Source organism: Heliangelus exortis, chromosome Z (assembly GCF_036169615.1).
Source record: "Heliangelus exortis chromosome Z, bHelExo1.hap1, whole genome shotgun sequence".
In the NCBI taxonomy this organism is placed as follows: domain Eukaryota; kingdom Metazoa; phylum Chordata; class Aves; order Apodiformes; family Trochilidae; genus Heliangelus; species Heliangelus exortis.
In genome coordinates this window covers 29,065,221-29,088,993 of record NC_092454.1, presented here as the reverse complement: position 1 = coordinate 29,088,993, position 23,773 = coordinate 29,065,221, and the positions used below count along the sequence as shown (strand labels likewise).

Here is a 23,773-nt window from a genome sequence, read left to right as displayed (position 1 = left end):
GTTTGTTAATAATATTATTACTGCTATCCATAGAGATGTTTATTTTATTCTAGGTAATATGACGTGTTCTTTAAAATGTTCTGGTTTCTTAATGAACATCCTCAACAAATCACTCAACTAGTTATTCTTCCAGAAACCTTGGTTCATCTCACAAGGGTGTTAAACTAAACTCGTTACCAACTGAAGTATTCAAACAACTCTGTCAGATTTTCCTACTCAGTCATGGCCTGCTGCCCATTACGTAAAGGCACTACCTGTATTAAAAGACTACTGTCAGCGTTGCCCACAGCAACAGAACTCCACAGTAAAAAACAAAAATCACATTAAAAAGTATGTAGTCGGACAAACAAACATGGGTCTTTCTTCCACTGATGATACAACATGAAACTACGATCTGAATGTGTGTGGATTTGTAACACTGCATTCTAAAAGACAAGAGAATGTTTATTATTTTTCCCTCTACAGTGAACCAATGTGTCACGGTTTAACACTGGCCCGGCAATTAAACCGAGTAACAGTCGCTCTCTATTAATCTCTCTCTCCTTCCTGATAAGAAAGGAGTTAATATTCTGAAAGTCTTAATCACACAAATTACTTAATTAGCTCCACTGAACTTCTTGGTTTCACAACACATTCAGACTTGGTTTGTCATGTCATTAGCTATGTGGTCATTCTAAATCCCTTCTCTCATACTTGCTCCAAAATCTACTTGCTAGTTCTAGAATCTGTTAAAAGAGAAAGACACCATTCTACATACCACCAGTTTAATTCTTTGGTATAACCTCTACGTAATCCTGAGCTATTTCATTGCTCTTCTGTTTTAGGAACACTGGTGTTCTCCTCAACAACTTTTCTTCCTTTCTAGATTATAAAGCAATAATGACCTTAAAAAAATCCAGAGCAAAGTCCCTCTAACAAATTCTATGATGAAGGAGGTTAGCGGATCACCCAGATATCCTTTCTACTACTGATCAAAGAAGTTTATTTGAATTTACAGTCCATATGAATTCAAAATTCCATAAAACCCAAACACATACGTTCCATTTCAAGCATTTGAAAACACAAGCTGAAATAACTGAAAAGAACATATATTTGTACATCACTCTTCAGAAAAAAATATGCAGCTTTAAAGCATTTTTAAATGAAGGAGTATGTTACATTCTCAGGAATCTAGTGATAGCATATTCCTTGTTTTGCTATCTATCAAGCAATAAAAATTGTCAAATTTTATGAAGATGAAAAACAGTAAAACAGAACAGATTCCCAGTTGAGTTCTGTATAATGATGTTGAAGACACTCTAAGTTCAGAAGAAAATGTGAAAAAATACAGTATTTGAAGTAATGTGCAATAAAGATTTTCTTTTTTCTATATTTTCTTATAGTATAAATATGAAAGAAAAATTAAAAAAAAATCTTTCTGAACAATAACTCAATCTTCTAAGCAATTGAACTATTTTGATCAATTACTCTAACTTCCTCATGGCATGATTTGCATAAACATTTTTTCTGGAGGTTTGTTTTACATGGCACAAAAATTATTAATAATCTTGATCTATATTTACAAGAACTTTTGGATAGAAGTAGAAAAGTCTTGTTTTAGGACTTGCATAATAAAGACTTCCAGTCCTTAAGTTGTGAGTAAATTGTAGGAGTGCTTTATGAAAGCTTCATGGAATTCTGCTGTATATAATCACCTAAGATGTGACTTTGAAAAGGAGACACCTCCCTTTTTAATAAATAAACTGAATGGGGCTTTCCAAAACAAAGCAGAAGCTTGTTACTTAAAAAAGGCAGAAACAGGTTCCGAGTTGAGCATCAGCCATTTCAGAACAGTTTTCACCAAATACATGCCAAAAAAAATCTCCTCTTCAGGATATGCTTTTTACTGATGCATTAGACAGATGTAACAGATAAACAGTTTACTTCAACCGAGCACCACAATCTTTAGTTTAAGAGTTAGTACTGGTTTCCTATTATAAAAATCTCTCCTGTACTTTGTCAACAGACAAGGTGGAGAGATGATAACAGTGAACACTGCAGTCCACAATAGGAAGTATTTTTAACCACTCAAATTTGCTTTCCATGTTTTCCAACTCCTACTACAATTACACATGCTTTTCAGGGGAGCAGCGTGACAATGTAGTTTTGCAGTCTTTCAGGCTGCATTTGTAGCTTTCTCTCTTTTCCAGGGAAAGCTATTTGTGTGAAACTAGCCATTTCCACTTCTCATGATAGCTAAGCACTTCTAATCTTGGGCTTTACTGTAGCAAAGCAGGAATAAGAATTTATTCTTCATAAAGAAAAGACTTTATTATTGATCATTACTTCTGTAATACATAAACAGCATAAAAAAAGACCACCAGGAAGAAACTTCTTTTAAAGCGTTATGCTAGATGGGAAAAAGCAGAGCTTGAATTCTGCATTTCTTTTACAGAATGAATCCTAAACTTAGAAGCTAAGGGAAGATTAATGATCATCACAATGACTAGAAGATAGGTGAACAAAATCATACATTTTCCTTTTACTTATTTACCTTTGTGACCAGATGCACTGCTAGACCAGACTGAAACCTAAGGTTGCATAAAGTGTTACAAGGTGCTATGTGTGCACATGGTATGAAAGCTGTACCTATTAATTTGGCTAATTGTCTGTATACTTCTGTGTACATTTATATACTTTCCTTCTTTTTCTGCTGTTTTGATCCTTATTTAGACTATCTTGCATTTTTTTTTCCTTTTCCATGCCAGCTTGACTTAAATAAACTTGTTTATTTAAACAACAAAAAATAAAAGAGAAGGGTCAGATGAACTGGGCAAGGAACATGTACTTATGAAGCTTCATGGAGAATGCAGAGTGACTGATCAGTGTTGCTGAAAAGAAAGGTGAGCATCAACAGAAAAGGGACTGGAGGGCTTGTTTTAGATACATGACTCTAGGTTAACTGCTTGTGTAACTATATTTCTCTGACTCAATAGAGTAAATGGCTTCTTCATTTAGAGAACCCATCAGGGAGTAAGTCCATATCTGTCTCAGCCCAACAGACAACATAAGAACTCGGCTACTGACAAAATTAACTTTGGACAGACCAGTGGGCTTCAATGGACTTTAACACACTTACTCCGTCCCATCACCTAAAATACTGGAATACTCAGATACCCAGAATCATGATGGAGAGTATATAAAGAAGTAATGGGGAGATTCATACTGCAGTCCAATTGTACATTGCCATGGCTATACTGTGTTCGCACTGTGATTTGAGTACACTGCGGTTATCAGTATGCTAAATCAAAATCCTATGTAATTTTTAATATCTTCAGGTAAGTCATTTTTGGCTTAAACATTAAACACTCCTCATGTGGAATATCTAATAGCGTATTATATATCATAGTATGTAATAGTTACTTAATAATATAATAGTTATTTAATATATAATTAGTATTATAGTATCTAATATCTTCTTTATTTATTATTATCTTTATTATTTTTTATTATTATCTTTATTGCTCTCCACAGATTCCACTCTTTCAAAGGATCGAAGGAAATGCAATTCTGATCTATACAGTGTTGAGCTTTTTTGTAAAATACATTTTCTTCCCGATTGCTTTCAGTTTGAGTGAAGTCCCATTCAGTTGCTGGAAATTAACCTTGGGTTAGAGAATAAGGTTGCTCTTCAATCTATCAGGAGGCAAGTAGGACCACTATGAAGATCTGCAGAATGATGTGGCTATCCGAGTTAAAAAGTGCCATGTAGAAGCCTGAGAGATAGAGGCATTCTTGAAAAGTGGAAATTTTCTGTGAAGTTCTTCAAAGAGAAAAATTATTTTTCAGATGCATTTAAGAGTAAATGTTTTGTTGTAAAAACACGTAATGAAAATTATTATCAGGCCTAAATATTTACTTCTAGAACATTTTTTGAGAAATATAACATCTGATATATGTGAACAAATACCTTAGATGATTTGACACTGGATGACTTAGATCTGGTATCTGTCCACTCATAAATCTGTAAGGAATATATGGCATAGATATACAGTGACAACTATTAAAAAATAGAAATAGCTCTCTTTTACAGAAAGAGAGGAACAAGGTAATTTTCTAGGCCAGCATAAAGACTTTGTGCAAAAGGCTTGCAGTGTTAGGATTCTGCTACAATATGACTTTGAAAGGAAAGGCAGGAATCACAGACCTTAGACTGAATTCAAAGAGAACTACCTTTGGCAAAAAGGCCACAGAATCACAGATTCATAGAATGGTTTGGGTTGGAAGAGATCATTAGTTTCAACCCCTCCTGCCATAGGCCCATGGGCAGGGAAATCTTCCACGAGACCTGGTTGCTCAAAGCCCAATCCAACCTGTCCTTGAACACATTCTTGAAGGAGGCATCCACAACTTCCCCAGAAAGATGATACACCAGTCGTACAAGAAATTGGAATCTGAATACTTGCTAGCATTAAGAAACACAAACTGACCTCATTTTATGATGATGGCCTTACTAATAATTCGCTTCAACTTTGCTACTGTGTACATTTTTACCACCACAAATTGTGTACCTTTTAAAAAATGTGTTATCTTAAATGTATTTTTATGAAAGTATCAGATAGAAAGGATTAGTCAATGTCTGGAATACAGTCAAGAAACATCTGGTAAATTGAAGTCTCCCACTAGAATAATGTCTAGTGATTTTGTGACTTCTGCCAGGTGCTTGGAGAGTATTTAATCATAATATTAAGTAAAGTAAAGTGTAAAGTAAAGTAAAGTGTAAAGTAAAGTAAAGTGTAAAGTAAAGTAAAGTGTAAAGTAAAGTAAAGTGTAAAGTAAAGTAAAGTGTAAAGTAAAGTAAAGTGTAAAGTAAAGTAAAGTGTAAAGTAAAGTAAAGTGTAAAGTAAAGTAAAGTGTAAAGTAAAGTAAAGTGTAAAGTAAAGTAAAGTGTAAAGTAAAGTAAAGTGTAAAGTAAAGTGTAAAGTAAAGTGTAAAGTAAAGTGTAAAGTAAAGTGTAAAGTAAAGTGTAAAGTAAAGTGTAAAGTAAAGTGTAAAGTAAAGTGTAAAGTAAAGTGTAAAGTAAAGTGTAAAGTAAAGTGTAAAGTAAAGTGTAAAGTGTAAAGTGTAAAGTGTAAAGTGTAAAGTAAAGTGTAAAGTAAAGTGTAAAGTAAAGTGTAAAGTAAAGTGTAAAGTAAAGTGTAAAGTAAAGTGTAAAGTGTAAAGTAAAGTGTAAAGTGTAAAGTAAAGTGTAAAGTGTAAAGTAAAGTGTAAAGTGTAAAGTGTAAAGTGTAAAGTGTAAAGTGTAAAGTGTAAAGTGTAAAGTGTAAAGTGTAAAGTGTAAAGTGTAAAGTGTAAAGTGTAAAGTGTAAAGTGTAAAGTGTAAAGTGTAAAGTAAAGTGTAAAGTAAAGTGTAAAGTAAAGTGTAAAGTGTAAAGTAAAGTGTAAAGTGTAAAGTAAAGTGTAAAGTAAAGTAAAGTGTAAAGTAAAGTAAAGTGTAAAGTAAAGTAAAGTGTAAAGTAAAGTAAAGTGTAAAGTGTAAAGTAAAGTGTAAAGTAAAGTGTAAAGTAAAGTGTAAAGTAAAGTAAAGTGTAAAGTAAAGTGTAAAGTAAAGTGTAAAGTAAAGTGTAAAGTAAAGTGTAAAGTAAAGTGTAAAGTAAAGTGTAAAGTGTAAAGTAAAGTGTAAAGTGTAAAGTAAAGTGTAAAGTAAAGTGTAAAGTGTAAAGTGTAAAGTGTAAAGTGTAAAGTAAAGTGTAAAGTGTAAAGTAAAGTGTAAAGTAAAGTGTAAAGTGTAAAGTGTAAAGTAAAGTGTAAAGTAAAGTGTAAAGTAAAGTGTAAAGTAAAGTGTAAAGTAAAGTGTAAAGTAAAGTGTAAAGTAAAGTGTAAAGTAAAGTGTAAAGTAAAGTGTAAAGTAAAGTGTAAAGTAAAGTGTAAAGTAAAGTGTAAAGTAAAGTGTAAAGTAAAGTGTAAAGTAAAGTGTAAAGTGTAAAGTGTAAAGTGTAAAGTAAAGTGTAAAGTGTAAAGTGTAAAGTGTAAAGTGTAAAGTGTAAAGTGTAAAGTGTAAAGTGTAAAGTGTAAAGTGTAAAGTGTAAAGTGTAAAGTGTAAAGTGTAAAGTGTAAAGTGTAAAGTAAAGTGTAAAGTAAAGTGTAAAGTAAAGTAAAAAAGTCAAACTAAGTCAAGTCAGTTAAGATAAAATGAAGGAAGGAATTGACTGAAACAGTAAATCCTTGATCAACAATACAAGAAAGATAAGATGTGGGTTTTGAGTATGGTCAGTGGTTAGTAATGACAAGTAAGATCAGTGATTATAGAATTATCAAAGAATCAGCTAGATTGGAAAGGACCTCTGAGATCTCCAGGTCCAACCCTTAATTCACTACCACTATGGTTATCAGACCATTGGCACTGAGTGCCACATCAGTCTCTTCTTGAAAACCTTCAGGGACAGAGAATCCACCACCTCCCTGGGCAGCCCATTCCAAGTCTGATCACCCTCTCTGTAAAGAATTTCTCCCTAATATCTAACCTGAACCTTCCCTGGCAGAGCTTAAGTCCATGCCCTCTTACTGAGAGCTGCCTGGGAGAAGAGACCAACCACCCCCTGGCTCCCACCTCCTTTCAGGGAGTTGTAGAGAGTGATGAGGTCTCCCCTGAGCCTCCTCTTCTCCAGACTGAACACCCCCAGCTCCCTCAGCCCTTCCTCACAGGACTTGTGCTGGATCCCTTCACAGCCTCCTTGCTCTTCTCTGGACCTGCTCCAGCACCTCAATCTCCTTCCTTAACTGAGAGGCCCAGAACTGGACACAGGACTCAAGCTGTGGCCTCACCAGGGCTGAGTACAGGGGCAGAATCACTTTGCCATCAGGAGTTTATTTGGAAAGCTTTCTTATGTGTTACTGCTGAGATTAATTAAGCTTTAAACACCTAAAATAAAACAAGTGAAAATAATTCAGTCCAACCTCTGAGATCAATGTAATGCTGGATACTCTGTCTTTCATAAAGCATCAGAAAAGCTCCACAAAGTTCCTGTTACTTGGGAATTCCAACCAAGACTGAAAATAAGAGCAAATGGCATGAGTTTAGAGGAAATGTATTTGTGCAGAACAACATAGGTCTGTCTGCAGTACTAAAAAACAATCAGCTCAGGTCACTCTATTTAAGGCAAAAACTATCTTTGAAATAATTCATAATTCTGACATATTAGTCAAATCAAACTCACACATGCCAAGAAAATTCCTGACCTTCCTTTGACGGAGACACATTAACTGAGTACAGTAAAAGGCTTACAGCAACTGAATCTGGAAATGCAACTTTTTTGTTTTCCACGTTGTTGCCATCAGTGTTACTAGGACATTTTGCTAGATACCACAAATCTTTCAAAACATTAAGCATGGTCACAATATTTTACAGAGCAAATATGTTGTGTACCTGTGGAGTTTTGACAGAGATGAGAGAAGATTACCCAAAGAATCAGATAAAATAAGACAAAGGAGTATACAAGGATCCAAGTGTTTACTGTCTCATATCTGGATTGGTCCATTTTCTATAAAAATATATCAGTAGGAACCACATATAATATTTACTATAGGAATAGTGTCACTAATGCACACATTAGTGACATTAGTGCAACAGCTTTCAAGCAGTAGAATGGAAGATTTTTTTTGTCTGCAGATTATTTTTAGGTTCTGCATATTCTTTAAGGATATATTTACTTGGAGCTTTACAACTTAGTGATATGACCACCTACCAATATTTTAGATTTTCTTGAAAGCCATGTCACAGGCACTAGAAATGCAGACAATGTAATAGGCTGAAGAGAGAGAAGAACATGCTGGGTTCCCTTCCTGATTTTCCCACTTGCTAATACATCAATCTGATTTCCAGCTATAGAAAAATTAGGCTGATTCCTGTGCCTTTTGAGAACTGTAAACATAATATATACGTCTACATAGTCATATTATTCTATTCCCAGACAAACCATGTGTTTGTTTCAATCATACTTTGTTTTGTTTTAATCATAGTATGCCCCTAATGATTATACAGTAAAGCAAGGTCTGAAACCTCTTTAAGCTACAGAGGAGCTTTAAGATAAAATTGCAGAGTAACAGGATCTCACTGATGTGCAAGAAGAAGACTAGGAGCATACACATGAGCAGAACAACAGAGGAAAAAAAATAAGAGTAAATGATGCTGCAGCCAACTAATCAGAGGAGGCTTAAGAACAGTGGGGTCTGAGGCCAAAACAATTGCCTCATTATTCTCCACCCAGAAGGAATTTGACTGGGGCTGTGAAAACTGACAATGCTGAAATCAGTTGACTTACAATGACTAATACCACATGAGAGTGTAGCTTATTGTTTCACAGAGACATGAAATGAATCATGGAAGGCATGCATTTGAATTACTCCAGATTTACCTAGCGAATTAAGAAAGTTAGCCTCACAGCTCCCCATAGTAGAGCTTTCCAAACACATCTAGCAACAGTATAGCTCTGAAAACCATATAAATACATGCTAATTCTAGACTTCAATACACCTTGGGAAATGTAATAAAATTCTAGAATTAATTATTCTATTATTTGCTACTCTTCAAAAATATCAAATATTAAGTGTTAATACATTTTGGTTTTGATCATCAAAATAGCTAGAACCATTTTTTTCCTGATTAAGAATGTAGAAATCTGACAGAAATATATTTTCTATCATTATGGGGGAAAAGAAAATCTTTCTCTACACTATCATTTCTCTACCCTAAATGCTGTTGTGAAGGAACATTTGGAAGACTGGCACCATGTATTTTGTTTTGAAATCAAGAAAGAAATTATATATTTCTAGGAAGCTTTGACACATGCTTTTGATTTTGAGTAAACATTTTTTTCTGGTTAACAGACTTTGTTGTTAGTGTTGCTCTTAAAACATGAAATTTTCATATAAATACCAGTTGTTTTAAGGGGAAATGAAAAAAAAGTAGTAATTGAATAGTGTATAAGCTCTGCATTTTGAGTAGAATAAGACTGGAACCACAGGGAAATGTATTATTTGCCACGTAAATACATTAAAATTTTGTCTACGTAACTGAATATTGCCACTCATGCAATGCGGCTTAAGTGGCTACTCACATTTGTCCTGAAAACTGTGGATCTTGGATTATGAACCAACAAATTCAGTATTCTGCTGTTCAGTATCCATTACTGGGAAAAAATAGCACCCAAAATAGTTACCATGCCAATAATGAGGTACATCCTATATATTTTCCTTTCTTGTAACTTCCATTTCTGGATTTTGTAATGTGCTACAAAGATGACTTTGACTACCTGACATAAGTGTAAAAACATTTCACAGTTAACAGTCTTATTCCACTCTTTTTGGTAAACAAAGGTTTGTATTGAGGTGTATTTTTCGGGGTTTGGGGGTTTTTTTTTTTTGGATGGAAGGAGAGGCAAACTCTGGACAGTTGGGAATCATACAGTTGATACTACGTTAGCATTTGCAATGTAATTTATTCTGCAAATAATCTTAAACAAGTTAAATAGGCATGTTAAAAAGGAAATAGGCATGTTAAACAGGAAATAGGCATGTTAAACAGGAAATCTATACTGAGATTAAACTTCTCTTCTTTACCTTCCAACAGACTATTTCTCATGATCTAATCTAAGACTAAAAATCCGCATTAGAGTTCTTCTAGGAAAATCAAAAGTGAAAGATAGGATGCCAAAATGAAACCACCATCTTTCAGTGTACACTTGCATCCCAGAAAGCTAACTGTATCCTTGGCTGCATCAAGAAAAGCATGGCCAGCAGGTCAAGGGAGGTGATTCTCCCCCTCTACTCTGCTCTTGTAAGACCCCTGAAGTACTGCATCCAATTCTGGAGCCCCTATTACAAAAAAGACATGGACATCCTGATGCGTGGCCTCAGAGAAGGGCCATGAGGATTATCAGAGGGCTGGAGCACTTCTCTTATGAAGACAGACTGAGAGAGTTGGGGTTATTCAATCTGGAGAGGAGAAGGCTTCAAGGAGACCTTATTGTAGCCTTCTAGCATTTGACGGAGCCTACAAAAAAGCTGTCAATGGACTTTTTAGAATATCAGGTAGTGATAGGACTAGGGGGAATGGGTTCAAACTAGAGGAGGGTAGATTTAGATTGGAAGTTAGGAAAAAGTTCTTCACCATGAAGGTGGTGAGACACGGGAACAGGGTGCCCAGAGAAGTGGTGGAAACTCCATCCCTGGAAGTTTTAAGGCCAGGCTGGACAGGGCTCTGAGCAACCTGATCTGGTGGGAGATGTCCCTGCCCATGGCAGGGGGATTGGAACCAGATGATCTCAAAGGCCCCTTCCAACACTGAAAATTCTCTGATCCTACCTACCTACATGCACTTTCAACAATATTGCTTACAAATCTGCAATCCTAAAAATATTGACGTAATACATACATGGCAGTAAGAGAATTTTAAAATTAACTTTACAAAGTTCTCTCTAGTTTTTGATTGCTAATTCTTAAATGATTTTGAGGATTGTGGACAAGAGCTTCAGAAAGATATTTTCTTCTTAGCAGTGAGCATGGACCCAAAGCATAATATATAATAATAACAATAACAATATATAAAGTATAATAATAATTATATAAATATATATATAATTACATATATATAAGGTGCCTTTCACCATATCGATAAACATTCTTTGGAATCACTCTGACAGCAGTGGTAAGAACAGGAGTCATCCTGTTAGTACTTCAGCACTTCTGTTTCCAACCCATTTGAAAAAAAAAAAAAGCCACAAGACTTTGCGGCCAGCTTGGCTGGCTGGTGTTTAATACTGCTACTCCATCAGGGTTGGAGAGAGACCTATTGTGAATGGCAACAGTTTGCACTGTGAACCCTCCAGCTGTGCTGCAGACCCGTGCAGGTCTGAATTTATAGAAAGGCTATTACAGAAACTTCTGTAAAGGCTTACAGAAACTTCTTTAAAACACCATAGACATATTTTCAGAAAAATCCATCTGGAAATAAAATTAATAAATAAAAATAAATAAAAAATTAATAAATTCATATAAGAACTGATGAAACAATAGGCAATTAATGACTTAATTTTTGCAGCACGACTATAGTTATATGAAAAGAAGCATGCATATGAACTATGTTTCAGTTCCTGAAGAAAACTCTAAAACAACAATACATAGAGTCGGAAAGACCACAAGAACCATTATACAAAATGCCCACCTAGACAGCCAAGGTCTCTACTTTCATTTCTACTTCAGTAGAATACGAAGTCTTATATTAAGGCTGCAAATATTTAACTTCCTGTGCACTCATCTCATTTTCAAGTTTCATCCAAGCTTCTTTATCGCAGAAATGTGAATGACTGAATCTTACCTCATTTACTAGGACATGAACAAATTCAGAGATAAATAAAGACATTCTATTACTTCCAAGGTTTAACCAAAGAGAAAACACTTTTCAGGAAAAATCCTTTAATACATTCAGTTCATCTGTGAAATACACAGGAAGCCTATCCTTATTTTGATAAACTGGAAGTACTCAGATTTGATCTTCAGTTTAGATCAGCATAAGACACTGAAGACTTCTTGTCATGTAGCTTCCTCTTTCAGCTCTAAGGAAACATTTTTCCACTTTAAAAGACTAAAATAAGCACCTCTGAGCACCACTCATATAAAGTTTATCTAAGACCAAGATTTGTAGAAGAAGACTGAATTCTTAACACCTAACTGCCATGAGAAAAATTCTATTAATTTAGAATGATTCTTTATTGATACACACCTCACAGAAACACACACAGACTTGGGATGATACAATAGTAAAAGAAAAAAAACAGCAAGATAATACAATTTATGTAGCAATTCTCCTCAAACCTTTGTCCTAGATATTAGAGAGAAAAAAATATTTAATTCTCCTCTGCTCAAGAGGGAACACAAGCATGACTATCATCCCAATCTTTCTGAAATAACTTAGGTTCTGAATACTTGTATTTACATATAGAACTGTTGAAAACTTCTATTACCCCAAATAAAATTATAAGGTAAAAACATCATTTAGAGTCATGACATGTTTTTACCCAAAATTACAACAGAAGAGAACAATTACTACCTTTTTTGCTACTTTTTCCACCAGACCACTACTCTGAAAAACAGTCCTCCTAAGAGGCTGTAGACCTGTTGATTTACAAACAACTCTTGGTAAAAAAACTTAGTGCAACCAGCACTCACTTTAATTGAAGATGTCACAACATGCCTTGCACAATAGTTCACATCCTCTATTCTTCTTATGCTCCATAGTGCATAAACACTGTATCACTATCACATTGCATTCTTACAGAAACTTCTTTTAAACACCATAGACATATTTTCACAAAAAATAAATCCACTGCATTAAAAAAATCATAAACGCATTTGGCTAGCATTATAGTCTGAATTTAGTACTAAACTGTCAGTGAGATAAAAAGAAAAAACTTATAAAAGGTTGGTCTGTGAATGGGATAGAAATGTACTTTAACATATGTATTTAGCAGAAGCATCTAACAAATCTAACCAAGTAATACTGGGATTTGAGATGTATTTTGCCTTTTTCTAGCTACAGCTATCCATCACCAATGCTGGTGTCATCTCTTAGTTGTGCATCTCTACTTATGTAACACTAATTTTATGAGCTGGTTTATACACACAGTCTCTTATATTTATTTACTTACCAACAGTATCACATGGCTCATCTTTATGCACACAGAAATCCTTCCTAGAATTGGGGGGAAAGAAAAATGTTAAGCAAGCCAAGCTATCAGAATGGTAACAACTGTGTGACCTATTTACAAATATTTTGTATGGGTCAATGAATAAATACAGAACATCATTATCTCAACAAGGAGCATCAGGGAGCAAAGTCCAGGATTACTTAGAATGGTTAAACTTCAGTTTCTTCTCACAATAGATTTATTAGATTTATGGATCAGGTGACAAAACATGTACCATGTACTTAAATTAGATTGTACCTAATTTGTGGTTTTTTCTCTCGTGTCATTATCTTGAAATGTAACAAGTCTATAGTTAGTCTGTCTTTCATTTAGATCAGAGGTGGAGTCATTCAGTTTTTGTGATAAAAAGTCAGTGGTTAAAATTATTAATGAGAATACCTTCTAGAGAAGCATTTCTGCTAGGATATGCCATTCTATCAGTGGAAGACTTAAAAATTAACTCACTGGGAGAAGACAGTCCTGTCTCCAATACAGTTTTCAGTTCAGCAATATCTCCATTAAGAAGATTGCTCAGTTGCAGAGCGGATTAAATATTTTGTCCCTCTGTTAAACACCTGCTTAGGATTCATTCTAATTTCACACCTACTTCACCAGTTGTCAGAGACATATAACAAAGCTATGAAAAGAGCAAAGGGTGCTCCAGGATTATCTAGTCCAACTTTTAACAGCAGAAACAGTAGAAATTGTTTGATTCTTGAGATGAGAGAGTAGACTCATAATACTCACTATTTTTACAAATCTAATTACTGCAAAAGCTCTTTTCCTGTTTGCTTCACACAGACTGTTCCAACCCAGTGATTTCAACTCAAAAGCAATGACAAGAGGCTGTCAAACTTCTGACATAGGGTAAAGCCCACAGTGCCATAAACAAGAACTGAAGTTTCCTCAAAAACTAAAGGTTCCTATCCCACTGCCACCACTTTGAAGCCCACGCCATGAATAGATACCCTTGGCCTGCAGAAGGACCACAGGCCAGCAGAAGAACACACGAAATGCAGGAGAATATAATGCCAGGTAGTAAGATAGCTTCAACAGGGGCCCAACTTAAATGCCTCTATGATAATGCAGGTAGCATGGGGAGTTAACAAGATAAATAATAGTCACGTGCTCACTATCCTGGACTTCAGGAGAGCAGATTTTGACCTCTCCAGGGATAAAGTTAGGTATCATGAGATAAAGCCCTGGCAGGGAGGAGCCCAAGAAAGCTGGCCAATATACAAGGATCACCTCCTGTGTCCCAGCAAAGAGAAAGGCAGTCAAGAATGCCAGGAGGCTGGCACGGGTGAACAAGGAACTCCTGGATATACCTAAATGTAAAAATAAAGTCTACAGAGGATAGAAGCAAGGACAGGTAGCCTGGGAAGAGTACACAGAAGTTGCCCAGGTAGCCAGGGACCAGGTCAGGAAAGCTAATGCATAGACAGAGCTAACTCTGGCCAAGAGCATCAAGGTGAACAAGAAGAGCCTTTGCAGGTGTGTCAGTGGAAAAGAAAGACAAGGGTAAATGTGGGACATCTCCAGCTGGGATCTGGTCACATGGGATACTCGGAAGGCTTAGGTACTCAATGAGTTTTTTTCCTCAGTCTTCACCAAGAAAGGCTCTGGCCACACCACCCAACTTGCAGAAGGCAGAGGCAGGGACTGGAGATGGCAGATCCACCCACTATAGGAGAAAAGCAGGTTTGAGACCATCTACAGAACTTGAATGTGCACAAGTCCATGGGACCTGACAAGATCCATCTGCAGATAATGAACTGGTGGATGAAGCTGCAAAACAGATTTCTATCATATTTGAGAAGTACTAAAAGTCTGGTGAAGTTCCCACTGACTGGAAAATCATAAATTCATTGAATGTTAGGGGTTGGAAGGAACCTCTAGAGATTATCTACTCCAACCTCTCCCAAAGCAGAATTACCTAAGGTAGGCCACACAGGAATTAATCCAGGTGGGTTCTTAAAGTCTCCAGAGGAGACTCCATATCTCTGGACAGCTTGTTCTAATGCTCCATCACCCTCACAGTAAAGAAGTTCCTCCTCATGTTGAAGTGGAACTTCAACTTGCTTGAAACCATTATTTCTTGTCTTATTACTGAAAAGAGATTGGCCCCTTCCTCCTTTATATCCACCCCTCAGATATTTGTAGACATTAATAAGATCCTCTTTTAGCCTTTTCTCAAGACTAAACATAGGAGAGATGTTAATCATATTCATAGCTCTCCATCATACTCTCTCCAGTATATCCCTTTCTCTCTTGAATTGGGAAGCCCAAAACTACAACTGCATTCCAGGTGTGGTCTCACCAGTGTAGGATAGAAGGAGAGGAGAACCTCCCTAGATCTGCTGGACATATTTTCCTGATGCATCCCAGGATACCATTGGCCCTCTTGGCCACAAGGGCATATTGCTGACCCATGGAGAATTTACTGGCTCAGTGCCACTTATCATAACCCTCTGAACTCTGTTGTTGGGCCAGTCATCAATCCAGAAAAAGGGGACACACAACCCCCATTTTGAAAAAGGGGAAAAAAAGGAAAATGGGAGGAACTGCAGGCCAGTCAGTCTCACTTTAAAGAGACAAACAAGAAAGCTGGAGATGGACATTTTATAAAGGCATGTAGCAATAGGACAAATGTGTAGAGACCCTGAAAGAATAATTGTCTCAAAACAGACATCCTGACAAAATGGACATTGCACTCGGGTGGAGGCCTCATTCAATAGCCACCTAGACTCTGTTCTCAAGGAGAGACCCTCATTTTGGTAACCACCCCGATAAATGGGGCCCTATTCTCACAAGAGCAGCTCTTCCTTCAGTGGACATCTTGATAAGCTGAACACTGTCCTTGCAAGTGGAGTTTTGTCTGATGCCACCCTGACAGGCAGGACACTGTCCTTATTCCATAAGGGACAGGGGCAGGCAAGCTGTGCCCTGCAGAGGCAGAGTGACATCTTGTGTGTGCCCCAGGCAGAGACACTGGAGAGGGCAAGTGCAGAAATCAGGGTTATTGCTGTGTCATCCCATCTGAAGGAGCCCAGGTGAACACCTGGCTGTGCAAGATAGACCAATGCCCCCCACCCCCCAAAAAAAGTGGGGTCAGGCGGCATTAAAGAGGCACACTCAAAGGGCTGGATGTGTTCCCGTCATCCAAGGACCACAACTTCCTACCAAGATCATCGCTAGATCAAAAGGTGGTGGTATCTTTCCTATCCCTTCTTTCTCTCTCTCTCTCTCTCTCATTCTCTCTCTTTGTCTCTCCCCCTCTCTGTTTCTAACTTTATCTTGGCACATAAGTGTAGCAGTTTCTATTTTTGTTAACTTTTACAACCCACTGCTTTCTACGTTTTGACAATTTCCATCCTTAAATTTTGCAAAATTATAAGCCATTGCTTTGAAAGTACTGTCATTTCTAATTCTGCTAGTTGTAATTTGACATGCTTTATAATCTTACTCACTTTTAAAGTAAAATTTTGTTTTGTGCAAATCTCCTGGGTTACTCCTGAGTACTGTGCAGAGAATTTCCGAACTTAATCTTGCTGAATTTGTTAAAAGTGATTAGAGGAGGAGAAGGATTGGGCCCAGCTGCAATTGGGCTCCTCTCTGAAGAAGTTTAGAAAGCAAGGGGGTCCAGTCTGAATCTCCCTGGGTCAACCCCCACTCTGGGGAACATTACCCATGCCCACACTGAGAGATGCGATATTAGGTTTGGGCCCCCACCTCTGGGGAGCTATGCTCACTTTGTGAGACATTAAACTACCACACAAGACCACCTGGTGCATCCCGACGAAGAGGTAATTGTTTTAAACTGGAAGAAAGCAGATTCAGGATAGACATGAGGGAGAAATGCCTCCACTGTGAGGGTGGTGACATACTAGAACAGATTGCCAATGGATGTTGTGGATGCCCCCTCCCAGGAAGTCAAGGACAGATTGAAAGGAGCACTGAGCAACCTGGTTTAGTGGAAAGTGTCTCTTTCCATGGCAGAGGGATTAGAACTAGATGATCTTTAAGGTCACTTCCAACTGCAACCATCCCACAATTCTATAAAATAAACCTTGCAAATAAACTCATTAATACTGAGAATCCCTTTAGAAGACACCTGGAACTTGAGCCAAAGGTTGGGAACAAAAAAGTATAATAAGATACAGAATTAAGTTCATTTATTTTTCAAACCTGCAAAAAATTGCATTAACCAAATGTAACACAATTCTTTGCTTTGTGCTACCTGACACAGGGGCCTTCCTGTCTTGTAAAGCACTATGACAGAATGATCAGAAATATGGGACTTTTGGTGATGCAAGAGGGCATGTACAGAGACAATCTAAGGACACAGATTGTCTTACACATACACTTATACAATCACCATAAATAGTAACTGATGTAACAACAAATGAAAAAAAGGAAAAGAGCATATGTACAAGAATGCTGTCTGATATTTCTTTTACAAGAGATTTCTGCTTATGTAATAGTTCTGTTCTAATACACTTGTTTTTCCTCCTTGGCTGACTGTCTATGGGTGTGCTATGTATCCAGGGTTTCATTATGGGAATGATGGGAAATAGTATGGCAAGAAGGAAGTACAAAACCCCATTATTAATTTCTGATTTACACTGAAAGAATGTAGTACATTCTTTAATTTCCAAGAATATTAATTCATTGTGTGCATTTGAGACTAGGTTCTTAGATTTACAGCTTTACGTAGATTATCTATGACCCTCACAAAAATTGTCTAATTCCCACATGGTGACTTATATATTCCATTACATTAAAAAAATGTTCCTGTGTGCATATAACAAAAGCAGGCATATATATATATGTGTGTGTGTGTGTGTGTGTGTGTGTGTGTGTGTGTGTGTGTATATATATACACACACATCTATACTTTCTACAAATATGGAATTGGCATGCTTAATCCACACAAACCAAAAGAGAGGATATGGCCTCTTCCAAGTAAGAGAAGGTATAAAATAGAGCAATAAAGCATACTACAAAGCCTCCTGGAAGGCCAGCAAGATTATTTGGCTTTGTTCTTTTCCTCCCTTCTGAAAGCAAAACAGGGCAAAGATACCAGCATTAAAGACCTGTCAGTCTGACCTCAGTCACCCTTGAGATGTGACTGAGGAAGCTGGGGTTGTTTAGCCCGGAGAAGAGGAGGCTGAGGGGAGATCTTACTGCTCTATGAAACTACCTTAAAGGGGTTGTAAAGAGGTGGGGATCAGTCTGTTAAATGAAGTTACAAGTGACAGGACAAGAGATAATGGCCTCAAGTTGCACCAGGGGAGGTTTAGATAGGATGTTAGGGAAAATTTCTTCATTGAAAGGGTTATCAGACATTGGAACAGGCTAGCCAAGGTAGTGGTGAAGTCACCATTCCTGGAGGTATTTAAGAGTCATATACACATAGTACTTAGGGATTGGGCTTAGTGGATGATGTGTTAGTGTTAATGGTTGGACTCTGTTTTCTTGAAGGTCTTTGCCAACCAAGATACTTCTCTGATTCTGTGATGGAGTACCTTTTCTGCACCATTTGCAGGACAGCCAGGTAATCAGGCCCAGTCAACATGGGTTCATTAAAAGAAGGTTCTTGATGAACCTGATCTCCTTCTATGGCAAGATAACCCACCTCTTGTATGAGGCAAAGGCTGTAACCTGAATTACTGTGTTCAGTTCTGGGTCCCTCACTTCAAGAAGGACATTAATGTGCCCTTTCAGAGAAGGGCAACAAAGCTGGTGGAGGGCCAGGAGAACAAGCCTTATGAAGAGCAGCTAAAAGAACTGGGACTGTTTAGCCCAGTTAGAGGAGAAGAGGAGGCTAATGGGAGACCCTACCACTTTCTACAACCACCTGGAAGAAAGATATAGGGAGAGGGAGTTGGTCTCTTTTCACCAGCAAGTATTTTTAGGATGAGGAAATGGCTTCAAGTTACACCAAGAGAGGTTCAGGTTGGATATTAGGAAAATGTTTTTATAGAAAGGATTATTAAGCACTGGAACAGGCTGCCCCGGGAAGTGATTGAATCACCATCCATTAATGTGTTTAAAAATTGTACAGATACGGTGCTTAGGGACATGCTTTAGCAGTGGACTGGTAGAGATGAGTTAGTAGATTTAGGTTGAATGCTGGACTGGATGATCCTACAGGTCTTTTACAACCTGAACTATTCTATGATTCTATGATTAATGCACATAGAAGCTTTTGTGGTGCAAGTTAGTAACCAAGTCTAACACTGAAAGCAAGAAACTGGTTAAAGCACACTAAAGTCCCCTTCTAACCAGTATCCAGCACAAAACTTCTATTTCTTTAAATGGTTACTTAGCCTGCACATTGAAGGGAAAGCAGGTCCTTATTAAAGGGAGAGAAAAGGGGAGCTTTCATGAGATTTAGGATTAATTTTTAAGTTTGAACACTTTGACTAACCCTAGAAAAGAATACTAAGCATGGATGTGCAACCATTAATCCATTGTTTCAGAAAATTACAATTAGTAATTTTAGTAATTAGCAATTAGTGCATTTTAAACTGACTATAAGCAAAGACTAACTATCTAATTTCTAAATACAAAGTTTCCCACTACATTTTCTGTGTTTATCTGTATATAGGATATACAACAGAAGTCTCAAAGAACAGCAGAAAGCTAAAAAAGAATCCAGTCTAATTTTTATGATTAGTTTCTACCAATGTGTAATTTTAGATAAAATGAATGCTTGTTTTAAGCATACCAATCAAAAGATGTATTTCTTGTCTGAGTCAGTTTATCATATCTTTCCACATGCTAGATTGGAGAAGTGCAGGAGTGGACAGACAGTAGATTTCACCAGTTCAAACCTTCATTCTGGCTTTCACCCTAGTTTCAATTTCTTAACCTCTCTAACATTCATAATTTTGAAAAAAGTACTGTATGCCTGAAACTGGTCTAACTCCTGATGTTGTCATTGACTCTAGTAGTTATAACTTTTTAAGATATATTTGAGGTTTATTTCCCAAGTAACAAGTCATCTGAGATCGTAAGATTTTTATAAAGAATACTTGCAATGAAAGGTCTACACCACTATATTGCAAATGCTTTTGCTTGCAGCATAAGTGAACAATAACAATACTAAACACATTATCGTCTCTTCACATAATAGAATATTCTGAAATTATTCCCACATATAAACTAAGCACAAGCATACTAAGTGACAAATTCACTTAAAAACCTAATCAAATTTGGAGTTAATGAGCCACAAGCTATATTACACATTTACTATAGAGTTGGGAATTTAAACAAATGAACATTAATATTGTAGATGGTATTTCTGAAATTGTTTAGTATTTTGAAGGTAGACCTCAAATACACTGGTATGCACTGGATGGTGTATTTAAGCAAATCAGAAAAGACTATATTCAAATATTTTAAATAGTTAACAGATCACTACAGGCTCTGTAAAGTTGAACTAAGATTAAAAAGGATAACACAAATAGGCATCAAACCAGATACAGAAATGTTAGGATGCCAAGGAAGGTGGTTTTGGGTGGTCTAAGAGAACCTAGACTCAGTATTAGCATTAAATAATGATTTGGAAGAAAATAACAGCAACAACTGGTAAAGTTTGAAAATGAAATGAGTTCTAGCAAAATACAAATAGGAATGAAGACAAATTAAATTTTTGTTGGGATTTGGGCCAGGATAAAGGTAATTTTCTGTCTTGTAATGTTGCTTTCAGCTGAGTCTCTTGTAAGTACCTGCACTTGCTGAAATTAACAGCAAGTTTCTGATCCAATGTCTGCTTCTAGGACTGATAACACCCGATGTCTATAGTTACAGCTAGAGACTGGTGTGCAGAGCAAAGGCCAATGCTCAGTTCTGAGGAACATTTTACCCTCCACAAGGGGAAAAGGAATAAAGATGTTACACCTGCAGCCCTCCTTTAGGAGGGACCGGACAAGGTGAATGACCAAAATTGACCAAACGAGTCAATCCGATACACATCATATTCAGTATAAATTTGAGGGATCACGAGGATCAACCCCCTTCCCTTCCTCCTCTTCTTTGCCTGTCCTTGTTTCCTTTGGCATCCTGGGAGGATTCTGTCTGTTTGTCTGCCTGTGCTTCGGATCCATGCCAGCCTGAATCTGTGTGTGCCTGCCTCCAGCTCCTGACTGCTGATGACTCCAGGACTCCATCCTGGACTTTCACAGGGCTTTCCTCGGCCTCGGTGGTGACATGAGAGTTATTAGGGGAAAGGAGGAAGGAATGTGGTATCAATTTTCTTGTATAGTTGTATATATTTGGTAATTTTTCCTTTTTATCATTACTGCTTCATTAAAGCTGTGTAGTTTAGTTTCCATCCTATAAATCTCTCTCTCTTGTTCTATCTCCTTTCTTTATCATGCAGGGGAGGAAGATTAATAGAGAACATCTGTTACTTGGTTTAATTGCCAGGTCAGTATTAAACCATGACATTTTTAAAGATGATTCATCTCAGTAACTTGCATTTTCATGAGGCCCCTACTTGATCAGCTGCAACGACAGCATGTCAACAACAAAAAGAGCTAAGCATTTGAAAACAGGCAGTAGAAGTGAACAGTATCCTTGCATAAAGGTGCAGGAAAATATGAGACACGGCACCAGTAAAATCAGTCTCACACTTGTTTTCCAATTCTGGCACTTTGTTTCAAAGAACAATTTAGAAAATAGGAAAAGGTCTGGAAAGAGATAAGAGAATGCTTATATGTCTGAGAAACAGGCTTAAAATCCCCCTAAATGCATCTAAGGGAAAGATGAGTTGTGATTTGAGAACCACCTAAGAGCATATACATAAACAGAAGCTCATTGAAAATGAAGTAACCAAAATTAAAAATACGACAGAACTGCCCATTCTGAAAGTAAGTAATTAGGGCAATGGGCTACCCTGGAACACAGTTAGTCTTTTATTTTAAATCTTTCCCTCAACAGTGTCTATCTATCTTGCTCACTGGTAAAAAATTTACCAGGACTTGCATTAAATAATCAAGTGATTTTCAATGAAGTTTAGGTCCATATAACGCTACGTAACATCGATAGATTGAATGGATGGAATCAATGGAACATACATAGCCTGAGTACTAAAGCTCAAAAGAAGAAACTGACAGAAATGGCTATATTTATATATATTATTACAAATATTGCCACTTCACAGACTCAAGTACAATGAACATAGAGAAGAAAAAAACTCAAACCAAACCCAAAACAGCATAGGATGACTTAAAACTCTTGGAAATTTTAAAACACACAAGATAAATATATATGTCTTAAAATTAAAGTGATAAATACAGGAGAGTGAGTTGTTCTTTTTTTAAAGATACCTTTTATTCTCAAGTATGCTATTTTCACATTTCTGTGCTTTCTTCTGCATCTACTATCCTAGTAGTAACAAACAGTAAGGACACGTGAGATTCTCATGCACTCCCTTGATATCTGCATTTGATATAAAGAGAGAAATTATAAACATTGTAAAACTTTGCAAGAATATCAAGAGATTCAGCAGTGCTGAAACTACAGTGATGGAAAAATACCACTGGGATGAAAAAATTAAGAATAATTTCATCTCTCACCATGAACTTGCATGAACTTATTTTTCCAGAGCTGAATTGCACTAGAAGTTGAAGGACAGCAGTAGCAACTTAATAACTGAATCTCTATCCTTTTACATTTCAACAATTTTGGACTGCCAAATACTGCAACCTATTTGGGTGACTCTGTATGGTTAGTTTCTATGCAGAGGTCATTCACAGTCTTCTATGTCTGACTTTCTTGAGGAGGTATTTTTGGTTCAAAGCATTATTGTCAGAAAGGCAGTAAGAAGGAAAGTCAGGAGAAGAATTGTATTTCTTGTATTGGAAGGTTAATAGCATGGCTTAATAAATTCTTGTCCAGTCTCTGGGGACAACTCTGAAGGGCTGGAACTACTCTACTGGAAACAAATCAGTACTGAGCAAATATAAGTGATGTTTATGCAATTGTCTCCTTCTGTAGGATGAGGCACATTCTTACAGGGAAAATGCCTCGCAGCAGCATTTCAATTATCTATCACCCAGAGCAAAGAGGTTTCAGATACAGCAGATCAATAGGAATTAACAGCTGATATAGTCCCTGAATATGTAATATTACTGTTTATATGCCAAGTATTAGGAATATCAGAGATTTACTTTCTATCACAAGAACATGTGAAAATGGAAATTTCAAGAAACAGAACACAGAACTCAATTTTTAAAATAATAATAATTATTATTGTTGCTGGTGTTGTTGCTTTGTTGCTATTATTATTTTCGTATTTACATATTTTTCTAAACCCCAGTGTCACAGGTTGACATATGCACTAGAAAAAGCAGCAGGTTGCATAATTTTAAAATAAAGGTAGATTCTGCCTCATTCTTGTATCTTTTTTTTTTTTTCTAATACACTTGGAAGCTTTTGCTAACTTGTTTGCAATAGGGGCAATATAAGAAGTATTGTCACAGAGCTACTGTAGAATCCATGGGCCTTTTCCTGCCTTACTTTCAGCTAACTTATTCAGGTCAGACAACCTATGCAGACAGCAATTGGTAATACCAATACCCCAATGCTGGGGCTTATTTTTGTGCACTTGTTCTCTATAACCTAAAAAGCATGTTCTTTCTAGTCACAGGAGGCACTTGAAGCCTTTTTCACATCACCCTTGCCGTTCTATTATCATGCAAAACAAAAAGATGCGGGTAAGTTTTAGCAGGTCTGATACATAATGTATTAGAAAATAAAAGCTTTACATTTTTACTTGAAAAATACTATGAAGATTGTGTTCATCTCTCTAAACAAAATTATTTCTCTCAATAAAGCAGGTCCAAAGCTGCTTGGAAGTTGTGACAAAGGAACTAGTCCAGTGTTTGCAAATCAGAATGAGACTCTGAATTAACAAAACACTCAACTTGAGCCACACATGGGGCTAGCTATACCATAAACCTCATTATGTGCAGACAGAGCCTGAATTAGTAAAACATTCCCACAGTCAGCAAACCACTCTGTATGTATGATTTATTGGA

At 36.7% G+C, this 23,773-nt stretch overlaps 1 protein-coding gene across 1 annotated transcript in view; it reads right to left on the bottom strand.

Annotated features, from left to right (window-relative positions):
• The window catches only part of ADAMTS19 (ADAM metallopeptidase with thrombospondin type 1 motif 19), a 120,526-nt gene that overhangs the window by 58,189 nt on the left and 38,564 nt on the right, over positions 1-23,773 (bottom strand). Inside the window, exon 7 of the mRNA XM_071730577.1 lies at positions 12,684-12,727. Within this exon, the coding sequence (XP_071586678.1) occupies positions 12,684-12,727 (44 nt within the window). The remainder of the gene's footprint in view (positions 1-12,683; positions 12,728-23,773) is intronic.